The sequence below is a fragment of the Galeopterus variegatus genome, unplaced genomic scaffold (genome assembly GCF_000696425.1).
Source record: "Galeopterus variegatus unplaced genomic scaffold, G_variegatus-3.0.2 Scaffold3293, whole genome shotgun sequence".
Taxonomy (NCBI): domain Eukaryota; kingdom Metazoa; phylum Chordata; class Mammalia; order Dermoptera; family Cynocephalidae; genus Galeopterus; species Galeopterus variegatus.
In genome coordinates, this window is record NW_007729404.1 from 65402 (window position 1) to 88264 (window position 22863).

The window sequence follows — 22863 nt, forward strand, 5'->3', positions numbered from 1 at the left end:
GGGCGGGGTGCGGGGGGGGCGACACCAAGCCAAGGGTTGCAATCCCCTTACTGGTCAAAAAAAAAAAAAAAAAAAAAAAAAAACAGAACCTTTTCTTCCCCTAAAGAATTACTACCACCTCTCCTACTAACACCATTACTACTAACTTACTAAAGCAAGAAAGGAACTGCAACCCTTTCTGGCATCAGTGTGTAGACAGTAGGTACATGTCGGGAAAAACGTTTTTTTCTCCAATGTAGAGTTCTGGCACTTTTGCCAATAGAATTCTGCCTTGCTTAACAAAAGATTTTCCTAGTCCCATCTAACTTCCTTCTGCTTTGAAAAGCATAATCCAGAAGATAATTTTACTTCCTTTTGTATTAAGTTAGCCAAAATAAATAAAGGTGTGATTTCCCCATAAAAGAACCTCACAGTAGCTATGCTATGACAGGCTGACATTTAAATACTGACAAGAAGACCCGAAGTTAGAAGAGGAGGTAAAAACACAAAAAGACCTTCTGTATACTGGAGCACCATTATAGAATCTGCTGCTGCTAACTACTCTTCTGTTCACATTATTCAGTGATGTCACTAAGCTTTTATTTTAGCAATCAGGACATACTTGTTACAGATGCAAAGAGAATCCCCTCATTTATATTCCAAACTCAGAGCAGGAAATGAGATGTGGGTGATCTGCAGCTGTGGCACTATAAACAGGACCAACCTACCACCTAGTCTTCATTCTAGACTAAATGACCTTCCCTGAACTACAGATTGGGAGATATAAAAACAACAACAACAATGACGACAACAAAAACAACAAGAAAATACACCTTTTTAGAAAGACCAGCACAACTTCTGTCCAAGACTACTAGAAGCCACTGTCTGGTAGAAGACAGTATATGGTCACGTACATTTTGCTAGGTACCACCCACGTCTACACTGTTGATGTACAATCAGGAGATCCTGCTCTGGCTCCAGCCAGCTGTGCCACGGTGGGCAAGTACCACAGTGGTAAAAGTTTCCTCATCTGGTAATTTAAAGGACTAGTCCTTTAACTTAGGTTAAGCACTCATTTGTGAACCCTCTTACTCCAAAAATATATATAAGTAAATATGGCCAAAATTTTATATAGAATATCAAGGGGCTCACTTAGCCCTTGAACTCTACCCATAGACTGCTTGGTTGAAGATTGTTATCTAACATTCCTTCCAGAGGTCAAAGTCTGCAATAAGATGGTTGATGTTTAGTAACACCAAAATTTTATATAGAATATCAAGGGGCTCACTTAGCCCTTGAACTCTACCCACAGACTGCTTGGTTGAAGGTTGTTATCTAACATTCCTTCCAGAGGTCAAAGTCTGCAATAAGATGGTTGATGTTTAGTAACAATTTCTGCAAATTATTCAACACCATAAATGAGTGTTTTGTTAAGACTGGAGACCATCCTAACTCCAAATGTTAAATTGACTAGTAAGCCATTAGATGACTGGAAGGAAGTGTGAGGGACAGGATATATCAAACTATAAACATTAATAAAAAAATCTTGGAATGGTTTTGGAGGAGCCCTACTCTGTTTCTGGATTAGATTTTTTCATCTGGAAATGCATAACACAAAACTATTGAGCCAGACAGAGCTTTATAGTGATGCTTACAGAGAAACTGGGAGCATTACAGTGATGCTATCCAAGTAATGTGCTCACCAGTAATTGCACTGAAATAAAACAAAGCCAAAGGTCCCCACACTCCTGCCAATACAATCATGTTCACAATGGTTAATTCCAAAGGAAGAGCTGTAAAGATGTGCCTGAAGATTCCCTCAAAGGGAATTATAATCCATGAATGAGAGTGAACATACATCACATTCCTAATCTCTACCCTGGGTTAAATATCAAAATATACTCTCCTCCCATGATTTTAGTTGCTTTCTATCCCATGTCAGTAAGTAAGACTGATTCATACTAACAAATTCTAAGTTCTAGCCTTGGTTTGAAGGGGGCACACAATTCTGTAAGAATCAAGGAGACTGGCCTTGTAAGCCCATCTTGCATATTGACAACCTCCCTGTCTTCTACCCAGTGTTGTAAACCCTATTCCATTAAAGTCTCTGAGACCTTTTTGGTGTGTTTGAGCTTTTTTCAGCTTACCTTTTGAGGGGAAAGGGAAGGAGGAGAACAGAGGGAGAATTTGGTTTTCATTTCTGCTTGCATTGACTCCAATTGTGGTAAGTAAAAATCTTTAAAAGGGAACTTTAAAAATCTTGTCGACACTAGCCTACAAAAAAAAGTATTCAATTAGAAATGTTTCTTATAAACATATTGTAACATGGTTGTGAATCAAAAAGAACTCTTTTCTTAGGGGAGCAGAAGTGGGAGTGGGAGGGTGGAGTTGCAGATTTCTTCTTAGTAGTTACTTCAACATTTTTTATTAATAAGGACTATCTGCTGAAGCATGTAAGTCCAGCTGTGTGAATATCATACTATTAATGGCCTGTTCATCATAGTATTTACAGTTTTTACAGTGTATGGAATCCTCTGCCCCATTAAGCTCTCTTCACGGACCAAAGCTTTCCCAGAGGCATCAGAAAACATAGAATTAAGAACCACAACTCTTGCTGGTGGCCGATAATCAGTTTATGGAAGGATTCCCTGACTTTCTTCCTTCAACAAATTCACCCCTCATCATTTTGGATAATGTGACAGTTTATTTTTTACAGTCAACAGATCATACCTCTATTCTGTCTAATTGTCTTCACTTGGTGTGTACCTAACATTCCATAAAAGATGCACAAATGGAAGAGTACAATCACTTCATAAAAAGTTAGGCAACTTTCTCCCAGGATACTCAGCCATCTAACTTGAAAAGTGACTGTGTAATAATGTTATTTTAGCAACTTTTTTCACAAGAAATACGTTTAACAGAAATGCTTTCTGTTTGGGGGAAGAAAAATCACTTGCCACTGATAGAAAGAATTCTACTGCTTCACGTAGACATTTGCGATAACTAAATAATCAAGTAAGACTTAGCATTTGATTGTAGTGTGTAGCACAGGGCTCAAGGCAAAACATAATGCCTTCATTACATAAGAATAGAACAGACATTCTGGCTTTCCCCCACCCCACATCATTTATCATTCTTCAGCCTAAGGGATGTTTAGACTCCTGAAAATCCTAGATTTGCTACTCAAGAAAGATCAATCCATTTTGAGGCTGTCTGCCAAAGACTTTCAGAGCTTTTACTTCAACAGCCTCTAGATTTAAAAGCTGGGCAGAGAGACGTGTAAAAAAAAAATCTTCTCTTTTATCTGTGGGCCCAGGTTTCTCAAAAGAAGCCCCTTGGAGAGTCTGGGAGTGTGCTAAGTATGTGACTTGCAGACGTAATCATTAGAATGACAATCCATTTCGAGTGGGTACCATTCTAGCCAATGCAAGCCCGTATTCCCCAAATGCATACATAAATTGAGTGACTGGTAATACACTTTTAAATGAATAGTATATTTGGAAAAAGTATCTCAGGAGGGTATCTCTTTAATGAAATGAGGTATACCACTCCAGAGTATATTTTTTCAAATAACAGAATTTGGCCTTACAGAAAGATCTAAGTCCATCACTTAGATAATCATTCATTTTTACCAATGATAAATAATATATCCAGACTCTATATATTAAGGCTGACTTTTTTTGTTACAACCTTCTCTGTCTACTTGTGCTTTCAATTTCCTAACTCTGCAGAGTAAAAACTGAAGTCCTACATCCCAGAAGCACCAGGTTTGTGCCTTAACCAACATGTAAATTCCATGCATCTGAAATATTCAGGAAAAAGCTAGCACTGACCCAATCATAGATTTCAACAGATAGAACTGTTCATAATCTGTTACTGGTATTTACTGAAAGGTCAGTTACTCCTGTTCCCAATCACCTCTGGATTCTCTTCAACTGGCCTCCCTTCCCCAGCTCTTACAGATTATTGTTTTAAAACTACCACCACTTAAAAGTTGAACTGTAAGTGGAAAAACAAACTATTTTTTTCCTATTATACTCACAACACAGAACACTTCTGACACCACACTGGGGCGGGCTGGTTGCTACACAGCAAGCAAGCAATCGATTCTGCAGCAGACACTGGCTGGGTGTCCTCTAATCCAATTCAATTCTGACACTATCTACCCCACAGGTTAAGGGCTCAGTCCCCCACTGTGCCCCCACTTCAGATGCCAGTCACAAGCACAGGTTGTGGCCTGTGCTTCAGATCAACGAGCTGCTAATCAGGGTTCCCACGACGCCCTCTTTGGGTTTGATTAATTTGCTAGCGCAGCTCGCGGAACTCAGGCAAACACTTTACTTACCCATTTATTATAAAGGATATTACAAAGGATACCGATGAGAGAACTTCAGTGCCTTCTCCATCTGTGCCAACCTCCAGGAACCTCCACATGTTCAGCTACTGGGAAGCTCGCGAACCCAGTCCTTTTGGGTTTTTAGGGAAGCTTCATTACACAGGCATGATTGATTACATCATGGGCATTGGTGAGTAACTCAAACTTCAGACCCTTTCCTCTCCACGGAAGTTGGGCGGTGGGGCTGAAAGTCCCAATTAACCTCTAAACAGGCCTTGGTCTTTCCAACGACCAGCCCTCACTCATCCTGAAGCTCTCTAGGGACCCCCCAGCCCCCACCCCCTGCACCAGTCATCTCTTAGCATGCAAAAGATATTCTTATCACACAGGACATTCCAAGGATTTTAGGAGCTCTACATCAGAAAACAGGAGGAAGACAAAATATATATTTACGGTATCACAAACTGGTTACTGCTTTTCATACTCATCACTGAATGACAACTGTAGGTTTTAAAAATGTTTATGTTTAAAAGGTGAGAAGTAGGGGCTCTGTTTAAAATGCTTTTTCAAATGTGCATTACATTTTTTCGCATTATATGCACAGAACATCTTCTTTCTCAATAATTAAATACAATATACACAATCCCTATCTATTTTTATTGCTATAAATTACCTTATAATGCCATCATTTTCCTCCCAAAGGCACCAGCCTGATTAAATTCCGGGACTAATGAAAGAATGACCAGCTTTCATAGTTTAAGTGAATGCTTCTCTACTTTTCTGAAGGTTTGTTAATATCTCAAATCCCAGCTAAACCTGTATTCACCTTTAAATGGAAAGATTTAAAACGAATAAATATTTAAGCCCAAATTACTAGAAGTCATTTAAAATATGTAGTCCTTAAGTTATTTTATCTGCTCAAGGACACTTTAAAGGTTGGTGAAAATGCTGTTCAGACATATAAAGTCAAGCACCACAGAACATTTCACGACAGACACATACAACAGTGGTCCCATAAGGTTATAATAGCTATACCATATAGCCTAGACGTGTAGCAGTCTTTTTGCACAATGAAGAAGAAATTGCCTAACTATGCACATGTCAGAATGTATCCCCATCATTAAGTGACACATGACTGTATTGGAAATCCCAGTTTTAATTTCATAGCCCAAATGTGAAATCTCTTCTCATTGTTTGAAATCTGAAACTCATTTCATAGACTGACTGGTCCTGACTTTTCCTCATTTGAGGCAATATTGTGACAGCTGAACCTTTGATAAACAGGAAGCCATCCACTCCCAACCTCTTTTCTCATATCCTATTTATTGTTGACAGAAAGGAATCCAAAGTAATGATAAAATATAAAAAGTGGACAGGCAGTCTCACGCATTCTTGATACAAGGATCATAAGAAAACTTAGACCTGTTGTGTCTGATAAATATCATAATTAAAATACATGGATGTATATGAGGGTATGTAAGAAAACTCATGGAAAAATGGAATTAAAAGATAATAGGAATCTTTCTATGAACTTTTGAAATACCCTTGTATAACTATATCTTTCAAGGAGCAAAGACATAATATCACGCCTTAACTGATGCATTGTTCAGTGTCCATAAACAAAGGTATAGGAGGATAAATTTAAGAAAAAAATTATTCTCACAAACCCAATGTGTAACCTTCTCAAAGTCAGCAGCTCCCACTCACTACTACTGCTCGTGAGAAGTATTTTGGATCTGATTTTCTTCATGGTTTTATGGTTTCAGTTGTTTTATCTATTTATTGAAGGAACTGTTAGTTGTCTATCTTGTTAATTTTTTTAGTAAGCCCTGTTAAGTATATGCCCTTATGATACAAGAAAATCAAAGATGATTTTTAAGATAAGACACTTTGCTACAATCTTTTTCCAGATGAAGATAAAATATACTATGGAACCTGAAGACATACTTGAGAGAGAAAAAAACATAAGACATTCATATTTCATTTACATATAGAAATGTTTTAGTTAAAACATCACCAACATGGTTATTTTTATTATTTAGGGTTAATATTCACAGGGAATTAATTTATCTGTGAAGTTATTAACATATGTAGGATTATTTCTTAGTTTCTGGTTTGGGAGAAATGCTCAAGATTTGAATTTAAAAACATCTTATTACACTGTTGAAGCTGAAAAATGTGAATATTGAGCTTTCAATATATTCAAACGAGCTTGGAGAATTCCAAAATATCCAATCCATCTATATTGAACATAAAACTTCGTCAGGACCTGGTAAAAGCCAAAATATCTGAGCTATTTTAAATTATCAGGAAAGTTTCTTTTCACTTTCAATTATTAAAAAAGTTCAGTATACATATTTAAGAATCTTTTTCCAAATATTGTCATAATTTAATTTTCAAAATTTATCATCAGATTCTTAACTTTCACATGAACTTACCTGAGGCCCCAATTATTTTACTAAATGAATTTGATGCCAAGTTCCAAAACCAAATTATAGGCCAATCACCTTCAGCAATGAGGGAGACCAGCAAAATAACCCAATGCTTTCCTCACAACCTGAAAACAGAACCACGCCCAAGTGGTGGACTATGAGTTTACTCTGAACAATATCCTATCCCAGTAACAGCCTGCTTGAAAAGAGAAACAAACATGTTACTCTTACAGTCATTGCTGAACATCGCAATCACAATTTAACTAATGTAAGCAACACAGGGGCAGCTAGGACCAGGATTAGTTTGTATGTAAGTGTTACTGATTATTGAAACATAATTTAAATAACAAAAATCTTATTTTGGAGTGGGAGGGAGCAAGAAGCTCAATCATTTGCTATATGTTCCTTTTTGGCAGGAGAATGACACAATCCAAAAAATTTCTGGCTGGTTAGCTCAGTTGGTTAGAGTGTGATGTTATAACATCAAGGTCAAAGGTTCAGATGCCCATACCAGCCAGCTACCAAAAAAAAAAAAAAAAAGAAAAAAATATTAATCTGGTACATTCTGCCCACCAGGAGCTTACAATCTAGTGAGGAGTCAGAGAAAAAAATTCTACTGTGCAGACTGCAAAGCTGGTAAAGTAGACATCATAAGGCCAATAACGAAAAGTGTTCAAGGGAAGATAAATTATATCCAGAAGGGGAAGGGAAGCAATATAGAAAACTCCTGGGAAGGCTCTAGGGGCTTGTGACAACTGGGATGTCTTGAAGGATGAGTAGGTTTTCAATGAGCAGCTCTCTGTTCTGGGAAGGGTGTTGTCAAGAAAGGAAGAGGCCGGTACTGGCCAGCTGCCTCCCCAAAAAAGAAAAAAAAAAAGCAAAGAAAGGAGGAGGAAGGTACGACGAAGATGGGGAAAGGTACAAAGGGAGCAAGTTTCTGGATATGTTTACAGAGCAGGAAATTATTCCTGTGGGAGGCTGCAGAGAACCTGCGTAGGTCAGTCATAAGAGAGAAGGCTACACGCAGCCTTGGGACAGCATGGAGAGGACTCAATGCCAAGCCTTATTCGTGAGCCCTTGAAGGTGTTTTGAGCAGGGGGATGATATGATTAAAGCCATGCTTCTTTTATAGACTAATCCCATTAACCAAGGTGTAGAAATAAAAATTGGAAAAGGGCTGAATTTCAGGAATAAGACTGAACAGATACTTGTATTTATTATTTATTAGCTATTTGTATTTATTTTTTATTTTTTAATAGTAATTACTGTTTTCTAAGAGCTTTACAGAAACTAATTCACTCCTTATAGTGATTTGGTTAATTAGGAATTATTATCCATATTTTACAGATGAAGAAACTTGGCTCAAAGAGGTTCTGTAACTTGCCCCCACGTTGCAGGGCTTTTAATACGCAGTACAGGTATTTAAGCCAATCTGTGTAGGACTCCCAAGATCATGTTCTTAAACATCCTACTATCCTATGCCATAAACTGGACATAAATCAGGGAACATTTCAAATGAAACTTTGGCCCCTTTGAAAAGCATGCCAGCTTAGAGGCAGCCTCTAAGAGGGTCCTCAGTGATCCCCATCTGGTGTTCGTGCCCTTGTCTAATTGCCTCCTTTGAGTGTGGATTTGAGCCTATAAGTTAATATTGACAAAGTTATGCAATATGTTTACTAATATCTTACTTGTGGGAAACTCATAGAGGTTATAGGATTGGCTTGAAACCATTCTTGGGGGGTTCAATCCTTCCCTTTCTTGTTGAGTTTTTACGTATGCTGGTTCTTCAAATGTATGGTAGGCTGGAGGCAACCGTGCAGTCATTCTAGGTTGGTGGTAGGGAGTTCTACCGTTGAAACTTCTTGTTTTGAGGTGAAGGCTTCTCATGTCATGAAGATCATTAGTATGACTGCCGTTAGGGAGATGAATGATCCTATAGATGACACTGTATTTCACATGGTGTACGCATCGGGGTAGTCAGAATATCATCATGGTATTCCCGATAGGCCGAGGAAATGTTGTGGGAAGAATGTTAGGTTTATACCCACGAATATGACCATAAAATGAATTTTGGCTCAAGAGACGTTGAGAGTATAGCCTGAAAATAGGGGAAACCAGTGGATGAAGCCTCCTATAATGGTGAATACTGCCCCCATGGATAGTACATAGTGGAAGTGTGCTACTACGCAGTATGTGTCGTGGAGGACAATGTCTAAGTGACGAGTTGGCTAGTACGATCCCTGTTAGACCTCCCACCGTGAATAGGAAGATGAAACCAATTGGTTCGCTTCTAACCAATAGAGTATAGCAGAAGTGATGGGATGTCACTTCCAACATTGAATGGCTTCCTTCTGGGCACTCCTTGTGCTCTCTCTTGCTGTCTCCCTGGATCACTATCCCCGGTGGAAGCCAGCTGCCATGTCAGGAGGATCAGAGGCCTGTCAACAACCACATGGATGGGCTTAGAAGAAAATCCCTGTCCCCCCACCGGTGGAACCTCCAAGCCTTCAGATGAGACTGCAGACCAAGCCAACAACTTGACTGCAAACTCAAGAGAGAAGCTGAGCCACAGACTCCCAAACTAAGCCATGCCTGGATTCCTAACCCACAGAAATGGGGCGATAATAAATGTTTATTGATTGAAGCTGCTAAACTTGGGGGTAGTTTGTTACTTAGCACTAATATAGCCAGTAGACAGCAATTATTTAATTTATTATTACCGAGTAAATCTCTTCCTTTATACTTGGAGCTAGTAGGTGAGAGTCCGCATAGGAGAGATTGTACCTGAAATAAGCCACAAGCAACAAGCTCAGATAACAGATTACTATGTCCTTGACCCTTCCACCCAAACATACATAAATAAGGTAAGTCTACCTGTCTCATCCTCCCATGGCTTTTCTTACTGTCCTCGTTCTCCTCTTCTTGAATACATTTTTGGGACTAGGAATACTAAAAACCAAATCTCAGGGGTCATAAAACAGTTTCCAACTTACAGCTTTTAATCTCATAGCAAACTCTTTCCTAAATAAAGCTCACACATTACACTGTATATTTCTTATTATAGCACATAACATATGCTTTCTCATTTGTAGGTTTAAGTGTCTGTTTTCCAGGCACCTTCTCCCCTAAGCCCTTGCAAGAATCATGTCTTGTACAACTTACTTGTGTATACTGGGTAGCTAGTGCCTAACATATGGTTGGGGTTTAATAAGTTTGCATGAGGAAATGAATAAATGTGTTGCATATCAAATGAATGAGTGAGGGAATAAGTCAATAGGCAAGAGATTAGGAACATGGGAAACACCACTTGAATGCTTCAAGCTGTTGTGCAAATCTGGAATTTCCTATCAGCCAATTCCTTCAATCTAGAATGCTCTTCCACTCACCCCCATCCTCACTCCCAGCTCCTTGACAGGCACTTTTCTCTCTAACACTCACCTCAAATACCTGTCCACTTGCCTCTGCACACTGCTCTCCCCCCCACCCCCCGCCCAAACCAGCCAGAGCAGTTTTCCCTTTCCCTGCTCTAAGCCTCTTCTTTTTGCTCCCACAGCCACCTGGGCATACTTGGCCACAGCACCCAGCACACCATAGTGTAATGACAGGTTATTTGTCTGTCATTTCCACTTGACTTAATTATATGCCCCTTGGAGGACAGCACATCCAGCAGTAGGGGGCACTCAAAAAGTTTGAAATAGTGGATGAGATTGAATGAGTGGGAAAAAGAAAACTCCACATTCTGGAAAATTACCTAAGCATAATCTGTTTGTTCATTTCAAATATCAATCAGGCACACAATCATGCTCCAACTCCTAAACAAAGTAAAATTAATGTAATTATATATTAAGATTACTGCTAGTACACAAAAGTTATCATTAGAAAAAGTGTTTCGATCTATGGACAGGCCCCAGGCAGAACTGTCTTTTAAAAGACTTTTTTTTTTCCCTCACATTCCTAGTCCTGTTTCAGTAAAAAAAAAAAATGTGTCCTTCCTTCCCAATCTAAGATCCCCTATACTGTCCCCAGATGCTATACACGTATCTGCTTTCCAGAAATCACCCAAAATCTCCTTCCCACAGAATATTTATATGTCCCTTGCCCTCAGAGTTTGAACTGCAGTTGGGAAGCTTCCGGAGTTAGAAATCCCAGCTTGGGCAATCTCACTAGTACCCAAGTGTTCTATCTATAAAATGGAATAAGAAGACCTACTTCAAGGAATTGCTGGGATTAAAAGGGTTAATACAGGTAAAGTACCCAGAAAGTACCTAGTAAGTAGTAAGCAGTCAAAAGTTATCTGCTATTATTTTATTATTATTATTCTGACTGTCACTAGAACTGAAGAACCTGAAGAGGGACATTGCACAGGTAAGAGAGAAGATAAGAGGAGAGCACACTTACTGATTTGATTGTTCAGCTTGAATGCGATGTCCAGCTGCAGGATAAACAGCATGAACTGGAACCAAGGACTCATCTCCATGGAGGGGAGGGGAATGTGGACAGAAAACACAATGTCATTGGCTTCAATTTCCCTTGGAATCGCTTCCTCGATGTCTCGGATCTTGTCACACTGATTGGGTCCCCAAGGCATTAACCATTTGGTCTTGTGATGGTTCTTTCGAACATCCACACATTTCACTGACATGTAGGACACTGCCGTTGTGGGTCCTGGAGCTGAAAAGAGAATGTTTTTCTGTTTTAGAAAAACTATCTACTCAAGTGATCATTTCTGGTTAACATTCTTTCCTCTACTGGCTTCATTCACTTTTTGTACTGCCTTCTACAACTGGGGATCCATAATACCTAGGGATCTCCCAAATCCAGGTGAGCATCCTTCAGTGACCTCAAGAGGTGTCACAAAAGTATCCCCAAGAGCATTCCCATTGTTATTTAAATAATACATTTGTAACCAGTTACTTCTTCACTCCAAACCAATGTCACAAAAATCAACTGTGCAATAGTTCCCACCTGCCTGAGGGCTTGGAGGGCTCTGGTACTTCATAGAGCAAGCACAATGTCTGAAGTCAGAAGACCTGGGTCTGAAGCCTAGTTAAACAACTTACTGTCAGTCAATCCTGGGTAATTCAGGTAAACCTATAATAGCTTCAGAACCCACATCTGAGAAACAAGATGGTTGAAGATTCCTCTTAGCTCTAAAATTCCACAATGCTGCTTTTGATTGAGATGAAGAACTGTGTCGACCTCAGGTCACTACTTAGCTTGGTACCTATCAGAGGGTGGGAACTCAAACACTGACTGATATTTCAAAGATGTACTAAAATATGATACAGGAATTTCAAGAGAGCAAATCAAATTTGAAATATGTAACATTAAAAAAACACTATTTTGTGATTATGAAATGATTACATGATTATAATAGAAAATTTACAAAATACAGAAATTTGAAATTCAAAACAACATTTACCCAGAATCCCACTAGAGGGAAGTCACCACTGGTGGAAAAATATCAAAATACTATCTTTTCTATGAGTATGTAAATAGATAAAAATTTATACATGAATTAAATTGAATAACTTTAATATACATACAAATATGAACATGTTTTTATAAAGTAGGGTAATCTCATACATAGTTTTACAGACTTTTCTTTTTATTCACTATGAGAAGCAGGGTAGCATGTGATAAATAACACCAGCTCTGGAGCCAACCTGTCTGGTGTCAAATCCTGGCTCTCCCATTTCTAGTTGTGTTATCACTAATCCATGCTAGGAAAGTTTTGGGTGAATTACTAAGCCTGTCTGTGTATTAGTTTTATCATCTCTTAAACAAAGCAATTATAAATAGCACCTACCTCTCCAAGTCACTGTTCACTTTCTACAAGTTAACATATGAAAGCCCTGAGAACAGTGCTTGAGCACAGGAAAAGTATAAGATTAATATTAGCTTTATATTTTAAGTATTTTCTGTATAATTAAAATTTTTCAATTAGTGGTGGCAAAATAATCACGATATACCAAAATTAACTACTCCTTCTTTAATTTGTAAAAGCTGTCTACAAATAAGAATAATTCTTTGCCTAATATTTTTGTTAGTAATTTCTCCTAACTTTTTCATCTGCTACCTAAATTTGTTTATGGCATATTTTAATATAGAGAAGTTCCAGATTTTATATAGAATCCCTCCTTTCCTTTATGTTTTTTTCCATGCTTTTGTGCTTAGAGAGATAGCCACCTATATTGACTTCTAGTTATTTTTTATAATTTTTTTAAAAAATACTTAAATAGTTAATCCATATGGAATTTGGTTTAATATAAGAGATGGTGAGGTCCTAGTTTTATTTTTCCTAAATATTTTATATATCCTTTATTGAAAAGACTCTCCCTTCTTTTTGATTTATGACATCACCTTAATCTTATGTATACAAGTATATGTTTCTGAATAATCTGCTCTTTTCCATGCATTGGGCTGTCAATTTACAGGTCAGTACAACATTGTTTTGAATCTTGTGAATTGACAATTTGTATCAATAGCTGATAGAGTAACTCACCTCTTCTAATCCATTCCAAATTTATATCTTCTTGCTGGGATTTTGATTGTGATTATATTAAATCTATACATTATTGTGGGCAAAAATCCACATCCTTTCTCAATATTTAGTTTTCCCACCTAAGAACGGCACTGCTTCTCCATTATCTGGAGTCTATTTTTAAATCTCTGTAAACTTTCATAGTGTTCTTCATATGAGCCTGCTAATACAGTATAATTTTTAAATATATCTATAAAACTTTTCTCTGTTATGTTAGTAGTGAAAAGAAAACATTATAAATTATGGTTTATGTGTGTGGTTTAAATATGTTTAACTCTGTACATCTGACACTTGGCATATTGTGTTTGCAGATCTTTTCTGGGCAGAATTCTCTCTTACCTAATAGAGATCAGACAGCAGCTAGAGAACATGTAAAGCAAGAGGAAAGTCACTTAGGAGGCAAAGTATGCATTACTAATATTCTTCCCTACTTCTAATACTCAAATCTACATTTTTTCTATCCCTATACCTACCCTAGTGATAAATTCTGAGGCGTAAAATATATGTTTGCAGAAAGTTGGGACAATGCCTATTAAAACTTACAGGAAAACTTGACACTACTAAACTCTAGCTGAAAGTCCTTCCATGAAGGATGCTGGACACTGATACAGAGTCACTTCTAACCATGCTAGGGAAGTTTTTCTTTAAAACTCAAGGTTGTGTCATGAAGACTTTTTACACCAAATCCATCTAAAATCAGACATCTAGTTTATTATTAGAAGTATGAGTCAATCAAACTTTGGTTATCCTGACTCAGCTAAATAGCCCACTGACATTAGAAAGACCAAATGGCATATTTAACTGAACCCTTTTTAATGTGGTTGGAGAAATAAACAGTGAGACAAAAGTCATGAATTCTATTTTTGGCTAACATACTCAAACTGACTATTTGCTGCAGAAAATAGTTACTACACTTTAAAACTTCTATTCTTCCAAAATGAACCTAACCTTTTTTCATTTCTTTACTTTTTTCCCCTTTGAAAAACAAGTCTCTCACTGCTCAGACCAAAATGAAAAATAACTAGCTGAGTTCCTCAGCTAAGCTCCAAAACCACATTCCAAACTTAATAACAGAGAAGCTGAACACATTACGGGCACAAAGGCTGCATTTTTAATGAATGCAGTGAACGTCTGTCTTTGTAGCAGTCTGCATTATTTTCATTCTTTCATGAGTGTAGTGTTTCTTCCATAAAGAAAGAAATCCCAGAAATACTAATATTTTCATAAAGATCATGACAATGAACTTGGAGAAGCCTCAAGTACATTTGAAGCTATACTAAGAGAATCACAAATATTTTTCTTCACTCGAATAAATTAATTCTCTAGTCCCAAAAACTTTTTGCATAACTTAAAAATCTGAAGATAATTCAACATTTTCAATTTTTCTAGGAGTGCTCAAAAGGGAAAACACATATATTGTTTGAGAAAGTAAACAGACATCCTGATATTGAAACATGGACAGTTATGCTCCCCCGATAATATTTTCACAGCTCAGGACAACTTCCTACTCTAGCTAAAAGTAAATTCCCAGGAGTTTCTTTATGCAGAAAGCTTATCAAGTAAACTAAAAGCAAAGCTTATAGCTAGAAGCTGGTTGCCTACCACAGAAGGGGTTTTCATTAGCTGTCGGCAAAATTGTGACTATGCAGATCACAAAACAATATCTAGAACCAAAAGAAGTTTAATCTTTCTTTAAATTCAAAAAAGTGGGAGAAATTTTATTATAAGAGAAAAGACCTAAATGGAGAAAGTTAAAATTATCTGCAAACTTTGAACAAGCCACGATCAACTAACAGGTATTTTGTTCTAGGGATTAATAGCATTTGTGTATTTAAAAAGGGCTGGATGGATTCAGGTCAACAAACTGAGTCATGTTTGCTCAGGTGAAAGCTAAAAATAACCACTCTTCAGTATTCCTAGGATAGAAATGCAGTATCACCCAGCTGCCTCAGCACACGTAATAAATGTCCCCTCTACCCATCAATAGCATAAAATTTAATTGAAAACAAGTGGGCCAAAGGCTACTTCTACAGCAGTACAACTTAGGAGACAGAGCCATTTGGCCAAACATGAATATACCCAATCACTGTAAGTTGGTTAACTTATGGTAGGTAAAGATAGCATTGAAAGTACGCACAGAAGTTATAAAACCATGAACTACTCATTGAAAATGCAGGCCCATTTTGAGTTCAGTTCTCTTTACTATGTCAAACATAGGCCATTTTTTCTTTCCTTATCAGTATTTTTTCTTTCTTTATCAGTATTTCAATGCAATATTTTTGGCCTCCTCCATTTCTCTACTTTTGAAATTATGAAATGTGATACTACACAACATTTAAAGTGACATGAAATCAAAAAGACTTCTAACAAACTCAATGTTGTGAAGAAATGTACAAACACAATTTGAAGCATCTGAAAATTTAGTGGCCCCTCAATGACATACATCACTATGGCTTATATTACATTTACCAAATACTTGAGTACCTACTATGCACTAGACACTGTGAGGTGCTGGGGTGAACCTAATAGACACCAGCCATGTAGAATGTATAAATTATGTAGCAAACAGACAATAATAAATAATTATAATAAAAATTAATTATAGTTGTGATGAACACTGTATTTAACCTGACATGACCTGAGAAAGGGCAAGTCAGGACACTTGGGAGGTAGAAGAAACGAATACACAGAAATTCCAGTCATCATTACAATATAACCCTGAATAAAATGTAAGCGAACAATGACTAAACCTGTACTTCTTTTGGAAGAATATTCATTGACTCCAGTCAGCTTCCTGTTATCTCATCTCAAATGGCTATGCAGCTTACAAATTACTATCTAGCCAACCACTACCATTTATCATGCTCAAAGTTGAGTCAACATCAAATCATTAGCCCCCACTCCTAACAGAACCTGTAATTAAAGAGTTAGACAGAAAGAGATACAAGACTTGGTTGCCTCCTAGAAAAGTTAAAATAAAACAACATGCTGACATGACACATGGTCTCCATTTAAGCCAACACAGACTATTTATTTCTTTGCTTTATTACAAACAAGGAAGATTCCTTTAGCAATTACCTGGGAGTATTACTATTGTGCAGGCACTGTGCTAACTAAAGATAGAGACAAATGACGGTCCTGAACTCCAAGTTGCTCACAGTCTGCTGTGGGAGGTTAGAAAGTCAGCAGAGAATTACATCCTGATTGGAAAATCGCTCCAACAGAGGTTTGCACGATGCTCTGGTTGTAAAAAGGGTTGGGGTGGCTGTTTGCAGGACACAGCCTTGAAAGAGAGCAGGTGTGAGCAAGGGGAGAAAGGGGGGCAGCCGAGCGGGGAAGGCTCTGAGGAAGAGCATGCACCAGGTCATAGGATATCTCAAAGAATCACATTTTCTTTTTTTTTTTTTTTTTTAAAGATGACCGGTAAGGGGATCTTAACCCTTGACTTGGTGTTGTCAGCACCACACTCAGCCAGTGAGCGAACCGGCCATCCCTATATGGGATCCGAACCCGGGGCCTTGGTGTTATCAGCACCACACTCTCCCGAGTGAGCCACGGGCCGGCCCCAAGAATCACATTTTCTGCACATCTGCATTTGAGTATTAAAAACTGAAAAGAGATCACGTAACAGGTGAAAAATGCAGCACCCCTCCTACCTTTGTTTCAGTCCTTGCTTTTTCTAACCAGTGGCACAGTTCTATTAGGGTATCTTGGCTTCTGCTCCACTTTATAGAGCAGTATAAAGAGGGAATAATACTGAGACCCACACGTAATGAAGAATTTTTATTTGGGGCGGTGTTTCCATTTAAGACACCCGTCTCTGCCCTGTACCTAGCCACAAGGCCAGACATGAGATCTGCCAGGAGACAGGGGAGCTGAGAGGGTGGTCTGGTGGGAATGGAGTAGCTCTACCTCCTGTTCCCAAAACTGAGCCCCAAAGAGCCTTTGAAGTCTCAATCATCAGGTAATAAATAATAGCCTTCCCATAAATGAGAGTAAAAATGTCTGCCTTGAAACAATAATGATATTTAATGATTAATCTGCTTTGGGCAACAAGAGGAAAGAATGTGGAGAACAGACTAGTTGAAAGAGTAATTCATGTTTACAAGCACTAAAAATCACAACTCCACAATTTGAAAAAGTAATGACTTTTAAGTAAAAACGGTCAAAGATTTCAGAAATACTTTAGAGTGTTATTTTTACAGTAGCATTTAGCTAACAAAAACGACAGCAAAACAATGTCACACCTTGATTTAAAAACATACAGACCATCACTAGCAGATACTTTCTTCTACTGACTCAAGAGGGAGGTTGATTTCTCTCTAAAAACCTAGTTTCACTTAAAAATCTGCCATCACCATCTCCGCACCTGTAGAAATGTGAATGTTTGATTTATTTATCTGTTTTTATAATTTCACTTTATTTATTTTCTACCTTACTCCATAAAAGATTCTGGGCTACTTGAAGTGAGTCTTAGACTTTATTAAAAAAAATAATAATTGGGGCTGATTTAAAAGGATAAAATTAATGGTGGAGGGACACTAAGAATTACTTGGCCTATGTCTATCTTCAAAAGCAACAACTGGACAATGTAAGTCCCCCAAACTTTCACCCAAAGTTTGAAGCTAAATGGTTCAATATCCAATTCACTTTTCAATGTATGGAAGACTTCCATTGCCTGGCTTTGAATGGTACTTACAAGAAGTTAATTTAAAAACTATGCTCCCTGCTCTGCCTACTCAAAAAAAAAAAGTATAGACCCAAACTGGTTCTAAGATTTGCCTATCTAAATATCTAATGCTTGCCTTAATGAGAACTTATATGAAATGTATCAGGTATTTAGGTTCTTGGATAATTCCAAACTTTGGGATTTTTTGAAGTGAATCAAGGTGGGGAGGGTACAGAAGAAGGGGAAAGGGAACATAGGTGGCAGAAATGAAGGAAACTAGATGAATTCCTGTTATTTAAGCAACGGCAATATTTATTCAGATGCTCCCAAAGCACTCATTTAACATAAGAAAAATTCTTTGGCTAAATTTAGTCAATAGCTTTTAAATGTGTTGGACTGAGTTCTCTCAGACATTCCATGTGCCTTTCTCAACCTCAAAAGCCTTAATTCTGGTTAAGAGGAAACATGGGATATAAGGGTACTTCTAAAAGTTCATTCAAAAATACAGGTGAAATGGGGCCGGCCGGTGGCACACTGCTACAGTGCGCCGCTTGGGAGCGCGGTGGCGCTCCCGCCAAGGGTTCGGATCCCACATACAGACCGGCCGCTCACTGGCTGAGCGAGGTGCGGGTGCAACACCGAGGGTTGCGATCCCTTTGCCAGTCCCGGTCCGGTACGGGCGCAACACTGAGGGTTGCGATCCGTTGCCGGTCACGAAAAAAGACAAAAAGGGGAAAAAAAAAAAAAATACAGGTGAAAGATAATATAAATCTTTTCACGAACTTTTTGAAGACCACTTATATACTGCATGACGTAAGTAGCCAGATCATACTCATATTGTCTGGTTGGGCTATGAAGTCTTAGACAACGAGCCATTCCTTAAGCCAATCCTGCTTACTCCAGGTTAGTTCCTAAAAAGATTTCTTAAAATCTGCCATAGCACACATCTAAGTTCTAGAATGTCTCATTAGAATAACCACTTCAAAAATTTCAGCTAAAGAAAGTGCAAATACTTGCATTAAACTGACTTTGTGCTTAGGAATTAACTGACTCAGACTGTTAATTCCCTAACTGAAATTATAATGGTCAGACACTTTTTCTACTTCTGCTACTTACTCTGAGGATAAAATTCTCCTATATTTCAACCATATCAATTAAATCTAACTAGATTAATAAATGAAATATTAAATATTATATCACAATTCAATCTTTATAGAGAACTGAAAGTATGTCTGCAGAGACTGGACCAAGAAGTGATTTTTGGAATTACTGTGGCATGAAATGGGGTACACAAGTGAAACGTAATTCACTTTTACCAGCAATTTTCAGTAAGTAGGTAATTATGCTAACATCTGCTCTAGGAAAGTTACATTTTTTTAATACAGCAGAACATGCCTCCACACTCAGCTACTACCAACAAAACACACAAACACACACATTCAGCAGAGTTGAATGCAAAGCAATTTATACTGTACACACAAAAATCAAGCATTTATTTAAAAACAGTCCCTACAACATAAACTTATGACTAAATGACAGACATTTTGACAGCAAAGTTTCAGAAACTGTAGCAAACGCTTGCGTAATTTATTCTGACTCAAAAAATATTGAAAAATATTATATGTTTACATCTTAGGCAGATGAGGATTTTAAATGCTTGGCCCGCAACCTCAATTGTTGTGGAGCCAAAGATGTAACAGCTTTGAAGAATAGAAGAATTACTCTATATTTGTCAGAATCTACGCGGCAAACAAGCCGGCGCCACTTGGCTTACATTGCTTGACTGGCTTGGATCCCGTGGAACTGAGGAGTGTTGGAACTAAGAGGAAAAAAATTAGAGTGCTTTGGGACACTGAGCCAAACTCTTACATAGTATTTGAAATGCTGTGGTAAACATGAAATTATTTTAGGCTCAAGATTGGTGCCAGTTTTTTTTTTTTTTTTCCTCTTTTTGAAAAAATAATAAAATGCACATAAAGGGCCCTGCCAGAGGTTTAGCACATAAAATCAGCCAACCAATAGATGTACTAATTGGAATAGCAATCCAGTGGCCCGAATTCAGTTTTAAAAACTGACTCTCACACCTTTGGTGTCTAGCAGCAAAGAGAGGCTAAATCAAGAGGCCTGACAGAAGTCCATCAGATTACTAATTAAAACCTCTATCCCCGAAAAACGCCTGCAATGACTGTTTCTCCATCACTCTAAAAATACTCAAAACAGCAAAAATTAAATACACATGAAGGGAACACAAAAGACGTCCACAGAAAAACCAAAGGGCTCAGTTGATGCCACTGCTCACTGCTCACAAACCAGTCATCTGGGCTAAATTTCTGACTTTGTGCCAGTGCTTCAGAATCAGCCACCTTTCAGCCAAAAGGCTGTGGAACACAGCCAAGACCACCTATGGAAACTGAATTATAGCATCTTATAATTTACTACCTTGGGCTATGATCTCATAAACCCAGCATGGAGGGAGCACCAGCTCTTGTGTGGGAAATCTCTCAGAGGCCCCAGGGAGGCCCTTGAAGCTGCTCTGGCTGAGCCATGTGGCAGGGGTGACAACAAGGTGGACAAGTGGCTCTACTTCTTGGACAAGCTCACCACGGGCACACTTTTGTATCGAATTTTAGCAGTAGGAAACCACAAAACTAAATCTTCTAAGAGAAACAGCAGCTTTGTTCTGAAGTCCCCATTACACTCTACAAATTTCTAACATTTGTCATTTACAATTTATTATCAGACATTTATTATTTATAAATTATAGACATTCTACTTTTATTGATACTATCAATGTTAACAAACATGAGCAATAACTTATATGTGGATTGCAAAGCACTTTCACATAATATATAGATCATTTAATCCCACTAGTAAACAGGCAAAGTAATTATAATTATCCCCATTGCACAGATACGTGGTTTTTGTCCCACCAGTAAGTGGCAGAGCTAAGATTGAAAACCATATCTGACTTAGAATCCAGTGCTCCTTCCAATATACCACGTTGCCTCTCAATTGTCCATTGATTTATTAGCTCTTACTATTTATTAGCTCTCTCAGATTACCTGACAGGTAACTTATAGAGCAGAGGGATGAATGAAGAAGACTGTGGCCATAAGAAGCCTGCTGAAGCTCCACAAGCTTGTCCATTGATTTATTAGCTCTTACTATTTATTAGCTCTCTCAGATTACCTGACAGGTAACTTGTAGAGCAGAGGGATGAATGAAGAAGACTGTGGCCATAAGAAGCCTGCTGAAGCTCCACAAGCAAGGTGCTCACTAGCACTGGGCTGGGCACTGCACAAGGGGACAATCAGCAGGATCACCTGTGGGGAGACTAGTCAGGGACAGAGCACCTCTAGGAGTTCCCTAAAGGGATGGTGGAATAATAGGCCCCTGAAGGTGCATTAAACTCACTGGAATCTAATGGATACTCTTCCATGGTTTACAGGAATCTTGGTTATAACTTCATATTTCAGGCAGACAGTGTCTGGGATGTTAGCCTAGAGAAGATCTGACTCAGGAACACAGAGCCGCCATGGAAGAGTCTATTATAGACCTTGTGGGTGGAAGAGACAGGGATACAAGTTAGAGACGGCTGACTTCAGAGCAAACTAAGGAAGAATTTACTGATAATCCAGGTAGGCAAACAATGACACAGTCTGACTCAGGAAAGGGCAAGTTCCCCTTCCATGGAAACCTTCAGGAAGTAACTGAATAGATAAGAGCCTGACCTAAATATAAGTTTCTATCAGTCACACCAAAATGATAAAGTCTTCTATCCATGAGTGTGGTATACTAGAGAATGGAAAATTTAAGGCCCAACAAAGATGAATGTTTTTCTCCACTTTCAGTTCCAGATAAAAAGATAAAAGCAATCAAAGGAACAGCAGTAGAGGGCACTCGGAAGGGCCAAAAACTTAGTGGTGTACAGTGTAAGCTAAGGGCAAGCAGGCCTGTTTATGACTTTATCCAGAATTCCAAAAATGCCGAGAATAATCATATTCCGTTTCCTAATTATTCAAGGAAAATATAGGCCCCTATAATTTGTGAATTCCTTAGAATTGAGGAAATAGGTAAATTTTAAGAGTAACCTGTCATTTTAACATTTACATTCTTAGGAATTGTTGGTTTTCTAAAACATTGAAATAACAAAAATAAAATTACTAGGCAATTGTTAAATTGAGCAATTTTATCAGTTTACCATTTTTATCAGTTCTGGGTTCTAGGTTCTAGGTTAAGTGCTACCGCCTTCATTCAGTTTTTTAAATGCCTATCATGTGCCAGTTTCTGAAGACTTCTCTGGTTCCCTCCAGTAACAAATGATCCTTACTTCCTCTGGTGCCAACATCATTTGTAAACATAGCTTCTGAACCCTACAAAATTATAAGCTCCTAAGAGGAGGAACTATATCTCCTTCTTTGAAGCACCAAGCAAAGAGACTTAAACATGTAAGTCTTCCAAACCTGAATTGAACTGTTTACATTACAGGGTCTTTATGTCATAATAAACACATTAATGTTAAGTTATGCTTGATTTACCTAACAATCTTTAATCAGACACTTATTAGACATCATTTTTAAAATGCCATAGTGGATTAGATCCATGGCCTGCCAGTATCAAAGTACATTTAATATTGGCTCTGGAAACAGTTTGGGAAGAAGCCATAGCTGCCTTTTATGAAGTCACAGAGTCACACATGTGGTCCACCCATGCCTCACCTCCTAAAAATACTTAAGATGGTTTTCGCACATCTGTGTCAGCCAATATTTAAAATGAATATTAAGTTTTGAGGATCTAAATGAACTTGTCCTAATCCACAAGAAGAAAAGTAACTTATGCATCAAAAGAAATGAGACAGATACCAGGCAAACAAACAAACAAAAAAGGTAATTTTTGGAAAATG

The 22863-nt window shown here is 38.0% G+C and overlaps 1 protein-coding gene across 1 annotated transcript in view; it reads right to left on the minus strand.

The window, feature by feature from the left end:
* The window catches only part of WLS (wntless Wnt ligand secretion mediator), a 107192-nt gene that overhangs the window by 54055 nt on the left and 30274 nt on the right, over positions 1–22863 (minus strand). Inside the window, exon 2 of the mRNA XM_008584518.1 lies at positions 11146–11418. Within this exon, the coding sequence (XP_008582740.1) occupies positions 11146–11418 (273 nt within the window). The remainder of the gene's footprint in view (positions 1–11145; positions 11419–22863) is intronic.